The 7389-nt window shown below is 43.9% G+C and overlaps 1 protein-coding gene across 3 annotated transcripts; it reads right to left on the bottom strand.

Moving 5' to 3' along the window:
* Positions 1-2312: 2312 nt before the first annotated feature.
* TMEM17 (transmembrane protein 17) lies at positions 2313-7076 on the bottom strand. Of its 3 annotated transcripts, XM_075446207.1 has the most exons (5): positions 6947-7033; positions 4908-5018; positions 3708-3811; positions 3339-3452; positions 2313-2939 (listed from the first exon to the last, which is right to left on the bottom strand). In XM_075446207.1, exons 2-5 carry the CDS (start codon positions 4948-4950, stop codon positions 2604-2606), a joined length of 597 nt encoding a protein of 198 aa, XP_075302322.1. In that variant the 5' UTR covers positions 4951-5018; positions 6947-7033; the 3' UTR covers positions 2313-2603. The 3 variants fall into 3 exon arrangements, with proteins under 3 accessions (XP_075302322.1, XP_075302304.1, XP_075302313.1); XM_075446189.1 differs by lacking the exon at positions 4908-5018 and having other exon boundaries at positions 6947-7076; XM_075446198.1 differs by lacking the exon at positions 6947-7033 and having other exon boundaries at positions 4908-5912.
* Between the last annotated feature and the right edge of the window lie 313 nt (positions 7077-7389).

Below are 7389 nucleotides of genomic sequence, written 5' to 3'. Positions count from 1 at the left end.
TAGGCACTGAATCCAAGTTTTAGGTACTTGCCAGCTTTCTTCATACTTAAATGTTTAAGCTAGTAAGGATGAAATTTAAAATAGACTAGTAGGTCTGTTAAGAAGCCTGAGCACAGAGAACGCAGAGATCTTGTCTATCAAATGTTGCTGAAGCTTTACATCAGACTGGCTTCTACCTTAAGCATTTTCAGGCAACTCTAACAGTGTTTCTCTGAATTCTGTTTCCTGTATCACCTCATCAATGTTCTCTCTCTCCAGCAAAGAGCTGTGTGTCCCTGTATCTTTGGCTCCTGATAATTATCTCGCATGGTAATCTGATCTTCCAAGCGCATGATTTCCTTGTCACTAAAAGCAAGGATTTTGAATTGAGTCTTAAGGCCTTAAGCCTGGAAGTCAGTTCCTTGCTGTCAGTGTTGCTGTATGGTTGACTTTTTTACAGCTTTGTTGTATTTGATGTACTCGCCGTTAAAACCCTTTGCACTCATTACACAAAAAAGCTTACGTTTCAAACATTTTAAGGCAATACAGGGAAGAAAACCAAAGGATATGCCATTTTCTAGTTAAGGCAAGAGATTGGATTACAGCGTACTTGTGTACTTATCTCCCATAATGGGCTTTTAATAAGGGGAACAGGCAAGCTACATGAAGAGCAGAAGGGATGGCAACTGCCCTAGTGTCTCTTCTAAGCTGTCCCAGTGCTTGTCCTGTCAATGACATCAAGGGCAGACTTAGAGCTGGTGTACATATGGTTGCTTTCCCTTAAGCTGTATGTTCTCTTAGACAAACTATTGGAAGGCATTGAAAACTAGCAGTGCTCAGCTTCCATGCTACATCATTAGCTTGTTTCCCTAACACCCAGCTCTTAGTAGTGGTTGTGAGCTCCTTGGAAGTCCACCCTACATCCTTGGCCAGGAAGGACAGCCTTTGGTGTTAGTCCCATCATATCCGGGCAGCAAGAGGCAGCTCTTGTGTGGCTACCAAGGCACTAAGACACCTGAGTTACAGTTCACAGTTACTGAAGAAAACAGGCTCCAAGTTATTTGATGTTTCTGTTTGGCCTGCCAGGGCCCATTATGCTGTTATCTGTTATTGTAATGGATCCTACCAAGCTTCTCCTGTAGCTCATCAGCCCTGACCTTGGCACTCTCTAGCAGCGTAATTGTGGTTGACATGAGAATATGTGCAATGTTCCCATTGCATCAGTTAAGAATGTTTTTACAAGGAGTTTCTAATGCTGTAAAAGTGCTTTTGAAATGATGTAACTTATGCTTAAACCTCACTGTCTCTCTTGCAGGCTCTGAATATAGGGGTCTAAATGTTTTATATCAACTGCTAAAGACACTATTAGAGACTCTTACAGAAATCCTCTTCTTCTGTGCAACAGCCAATCCAAGCCAGTAGTTTGTTTAAAAACAAAGGGGTATGTGCTCTGATAATATATGCTTCACAATAACAAAAACAAAGAAGGAAATATAGTAGAATTAACTGTACTATTCACTCATGGATTAAAGAGAAAATGAACCGTTTTGGTATAAAACCAAGCTAACGCCCTCATTTTGCCAGAGGTTCTAGAAGCTTTAGATATGCAGCAGCTTTAAGTATACTGTGCTTTTTTCACATCAGACCCATCTTCTTTACATTCCTCTTGAGCAGTTTGGATGTTTGTGCCAGCTCTCAAAACGGATGACTCTTGCCCTGCTGAAGACTCAAAGGATTCAGATTAAAAACTTAATTTAGCTTTTGATCCCCATCCCCTCTTGAAACAAAAAGTGAACATTACTGAGACTGGAGAAGATAGTCTAAACATTAATAGAAATAGCAGGAATGAGAGGACCTTGGTATACACCCTGGCTCGTGAGAAATGGGCTCTGCCTTTCAGTGACATAAACCAATTTTTTGAATGGCTATAATTTTGTTACTGTTGACTTACTGAATCCTTCATTTGAGAAAACTGCACCAACTCTGTCTGAATGGCTTGATAGTTAAAACTCTAGCTAAGCCAAAGAAGATGAGTGCAGGAGTTTTGAGGAAAGAATACCTTTAAAATTCCATCCCTAGTTTATTAGTAAGGAATTCCTAGTGGTGGAATTATCTGGAAGACCATCTCTGAAATAGTCTTTGTTCGCTATCTTTACATTTCTGAGCCTCAAGATTTCTTGGGGTTCTTTGTTGTTTCAGGTTTGGTGTCTTTTGGCTTAACTGTCATACCGGACATGAAATATGTGCAACATATCTGGAAGAATAGAGACAAAACTAGTATCAACACAAACATGTATAAAAGATTTATTGTAAACAAAACAAATCTGTGCAAACAGTGAGGAAAAAAGGCTTCTGTGTGTTTTACAAATGCAACATGACTTTGTAATTTGTAAAAACCACCAAATCTGCTGTGTTAGCACTTCATGCAGTAACAGTCCACAAACAGTCCATTCAAGCCAGCTATGTAATTGGCTTTGATTTTTCTTGTGGAGTGGAGCTCCAATCTCTGAGGTTTAATGTTGGCTCTTAAAAAATAGATCTTGTTTAATATCTCTGATGTAGGAAGGTAAAGATTAACCCAACAAAATGGAAACAGAGCTGTAGGAGCACGAGGCCTGCCTCTGTTAGCTTCTCAGGCCTGCAGTGGGTGATCCCCAGCCAGCACCAGGGCCCCTACCAGCCACTGAAACTGCTCTCTCCTCTTTACCCAGGCTGTAAAAATCAGGCACAGGATGTTCCTCCAGGCGGTTATTAAGGCGGAAGTGAACTGCCAGTTTGTTCACCATTCTTTTCAGGGTGAAAAAGGCTGCAATGACTTGGAAGGCAAGGAAGAGGGCAAAGACAATATGGACTGCTCGCTCCAGTGGCTGAATTTTCAGACCTTCATTAAATAGGAGGAAGAGAATTATAGGCAACTGCAGGAGGAGAGTCAGGAGCCAAAACCCAGCCAGCTCAGGAACCTGTAACAGGGAGACATCACCTGTTAAAAACTACCAGTTTTTAATGAAAAAATCCAGAATCTTGTGAAGGATTTTTTTTTTTTATTTTCCAAAAGCCAAGACATAATGTGAAATGGCAAAGTGAGGTGACTTAGTATTTCCATATACTGTGTTTTTAACCATACTTTCTTTTTCTGACAAAACAGTTTTAGGGAGAGAGGGCTCTCTTCTGAGGGAAATTTTCTTGGAATACACAAAATAACATGGAAGCTGATGCCAAGGGAATAGAAGATGCATACTGTAACTTAAGAGAAATAACCATCTTGTCAACTTGAATCTCTTAAGATGAACTGGTAGACTATTTTATTTACATTAAACTCCAAAAAGCTCTCGTGCACAAATTTACACACAGTAACATACCTTCTCCTGCAGATTGCCCATGTATCCCAGGTAGAGTCGAATGACCTCTATTAGAGAGGCTAGGATCATGACTGTGACCAGGATGAACTTATAGTAATCTGACAAGACTGGATACTAGAGGGAAGAAGAAAGTAGAAAGTTCTGCTGTGCTGTTTCATAACATACTGTTTGTGATTAAATGAAGACACTATGCTACTGTAAGATGACAGTGTTGTACTGGCTTTCAAATACTCCCGAACCTCCGGTTTTGAGGAATTCCCAAATAAACTTAATAAACTTTAACTCCAGTGAGCTCCCATCTCAGCACTAGGAGGTGTTTGACCAGAAACATATTACATCTGCAAACCATCACCTTCTTTCAGGACTTACCTTTAGATGGAGTGTGACAACGGTGCTGAGCCACCAAAATGGGAAGAAATAAACGTTGAAATAGAGGGACATCTGCAGTGGTAAACTGGAAAGTATTTCATTGTCTGTAGATAGAGAGAAGTCTTTATCACTCTTAGCTTGTTCCATACTTCCCTTCCATAAATATGACAGAAAGATACTGCTCCATCTTAGCTTCAAGCAGGGCAGTAACACTCTTCCCAGTCAAATTAAATGTTAAGAAAAATATTTTTATACATCCAGAGGAAAACCTCTTACCCTATCTTGAGTTACACTGTTTCCTGGAATCTAATGAAAACTTTCAGTTCACAGGACAGAATTTTTATCGCTTTGTCATATATTCGAGTGTCTGATTGTTGATTACCTAGTGGCTTATGGCTTACTCCACAATCTCTGACTGATATGCTTAGCTCAAGTAGCACTGTATACATTGTAGAAAGAGTTGGTGGTTATTTCATTGCTGTTCCTAAGAGAATGGCCAAAGTTTAAATGAGTACATGCTGGATTATCGTTATTTTGTAGACGATTCTCCTGAGTAAGGACTTCTAGAGAGCAGGTTTGCATTGCCCACTCTTAATTTTCAATCTTTATTTAAACAGACATTTGGATGGAAGTGAAGTTGCAAGAAGCCAGTAATTCTTCTGTTTCTCAACAGCTAAGAACTTCAAATATATATCAACCTAAAACATCCTTTAAAGTCTGGAGAGAACAAAATACATTCATGCAAGACAGAGAAAAGCAAATATTGAACTCTAACATGCAGGCAGTAAATTCTATATTTAAGATTTAATAGTAGACCTTCAAGATTAAATTTTTCCTTGTTTTAAGTCTAAAAGGACATTCTAAGCGAATCACTCATTTTTAACGGGTGAAGTTTTATTGCCATATTCTAGTTAACTGATCTCGCATCCACTTTACTTCAATTACCAACAGTCTCCTTTCTCAGGTTTTCCTCAAATGAAGTCTGTTGGCACATCTTCACTTGGAACTACCTCAGCAAGTATAGAAAGTATTCACTGTGATCTGCCGATTTGTACTCAAGTCCTGTGCCCCGGTCTGTCACAATGGTGATAACTCAACTGGAAATCAGTCTGAACAGTTGCCTTGTCTCACTTCCAGCCTTAGAGCCACCTCTCTTCTGACATTGCCTTCTCTTTCCATACCTTCTAACCATTCTCATACCTTTGTTCCATCTCTGGCATCCCTGTTTCCAGTCCAGCCACATGCAGTCTGGTACAGTCTGTTCCAGAAGTCTTTATGCCAGCTGCAGAAGTATTCATGGTAGCTACTAGACTAGGTGGGAAGGGAGGAGGATTTGGGAACAGAACTGCGACAGACCTTAAGGGTAGGGTGTGAGGGGCAGGGATTTGTTACACTGAAATACAAGGTGCAAGACAACCAATACACATTTTTTCAATAATCCAATTTTTAAGCATCAATACTTACATCTGCAAAGGAATGAAAATCTATAGGTACCTCAAACAGTTTCACTATCTACCTAAAATTATCCCAGCTGTCCTAATAAATGAATCAAAGATCAGGAAGACTTCTGAGGGAACCGAGACAGAATTCTAAAACGCTGTTCTTTGTTTCAAAAACCATGACCATCCAATTACAGGTAACCTTCTGCCCTATATGTACTGGATGAAAATTTAATGGTTCATGGCCGTATTACTTGAAAACGGAGAAGCCAAGAGCCTTCAATTGTGATGACAATGTTTTAGGTATGTTAAAGGTTTCATTGACATAGCATTGGTATTTGTAACTTCTGCTCAAGTTTTAAAACTGTGTTTTGGATCAATGTTTAGCAATATAAGCCAATTCTAATTAATCTTTCTATCCCTAAATTGAACTAATGCATATTTTCTGGGATTGCTAAAATTCACAGAAAAGCCAGACAGCATTGCGATGGCCAATCCTTTGATGCTAGAGCAACGCACTACGGTATATATGTGCAAACTTAGTTTTTGAAATCCTGATCTCCAAGAAGATAATGGTACATTTGCAGTTGGTTTCAGTGGGTTGGATACTCACAAAGTTTCCATAATGGGAAATGGAAAAGAAATTACTAAAAATAGAAGCTATTCCTGCAGTTAGAAATTTCAGTGTTGTTTGATAAAACAAATGAAGAATTAGTTAAGTGTTAGCAGTACAGTTTCACACAGAAAACGAGTACTCCTGTTGAAATAAGAATGACTTTTTGATTAATTTTATCAGCATGGAATGGGTTTATCAGCTGAAATGAATATAGGCTTTAGATGTAGACAGGTTGTGTTTTATCTTCATGGCTACTCCCACTCTAAAGGTATGAAAAGGGGGCATGCTGGCCTCCAAGTTTCGCTGGCTATATGATGAAGAGTTATGGGTCATTACGACAGACTTGGAAAAATAAAGAGAAAGCTGGCATATTGCAAGCTTGAGTTCTTGCTGCCTAACTCTAGCTTAGTACAGCTTAGCTCCATGCTTTAAGCATCTGGTGTCATAACTGTGCAGGACTACTGAGCTTAAAACGATAGCTCAGGTTTTTTATTTGTTATGTGTTCTGCACAAATATCACTTTTTATTTGGGCACAGGCACAGTGCCCCATATGTGAGTAACAATGGGTTTTATCTGCAATATTTTATGCAGACTCGCTTACTAAGCTATAAAGGTGGGCGCAGAGTGTTCTCCACCCCTGGTTTTAAACCAAGACTGCTCCCTGTCTCCTGTTCCAAGGAAGCCTGTCCCAGGCCCGCGATGCCGCAGCCTGTCAGCTGCAGGGGCACAGAGCAGCCGCCGCAGTGCTACCCCAGGCCCCCCGGATGCAGCCGCACGACGCGCCTGACGGCGAGGCCAGACCTCACCTACAAGGCATCGCTGCTTTTGGCCGCTGGGCCGGCACCTGGGCCGCCGGGCGTGCCCTGAGGCCCTCCCCCGGGCCCCTGGAGCCGGAAGAGGGCGACGGGGCTCTGGGGCCGGCACCTCAGCCCTCCCGCCCGGCGGCTATCCCTGGGGATGGCGCGGCTCCGACGGCGCGGAACGGCGCGACAGCCGAGGAGCCAACGCCGCCCTCACGGCCCCTCCCCGGGGCGGGCGGGCGGGCGCGGCCGTCGGCACGAGGCCCCGCCTCACCGGCCGCCAGGTGACGCCTGACGCCGCCATCTTCCTTCCCAGGAAGCTTCCCCCCCGCCCCAGCCGCACCCGCCGCCATTTTTGTTGGTGGCGAGCCGCTACGCCTTACCTGCGCGGTCGCCCGGGTCCCGCGGGCCGCTGCGGTAGCCGTCGGTGAAGACGGTGCGGCTGAAGGAGCCCAGCCGCCGCCTCAGAGGCTCGGGCAGCGACATGCTCCGTTGCCGCCGCCCGCCGTTGCCGTGGCGACGGGGCGCGGGCGCGCAGGCGCGGTGGGGAGGCGGGGGCGGCAGCGTGTTCCCGCCAGCCGCGGGCCGGGCCGGTGGCTCCCTCAGGGGGGCCGGGCCGGGCCGGGCCGGGCCGAGGCCGCTCCCGGTGCTGGGGAGAGGAGAGCGGGTCCTCTTCGCCGGGGTTACGGTGGTATAGCGGAGCGTTCCGGGAGAGATACCGAGCCCGGAAACTTTTGATTGCTGGTGTGGCGTAAAAGCACACTTATTTGGGCATATTTGTGACTCTGCGAGCCTGGTGCTTTCCTGCCTGGCTGGGGCTGCCCAC

This window comes from Opisthocomus hoazin, chromosome 2 (assembly GCF_030867145.1).
Source record: "Opisthocomus hoazin isolate bOpiHoa1 chromosome 2, bOpiHoa1.hap1, whole genome shotgun sequence".
NCBI classification, from domain to species: Eukaryota; Metazoa; Chordata; class Aves; order Opisthocomiformes; family Opisthocomidae; genus Opisthocomus; species Opisthocomus hoazin.
The sequence above is the reverse complement of the archived record's forward strand: the minus strand, read 5'-3'. Positions and strand labels throughout refer to the sequence as shown.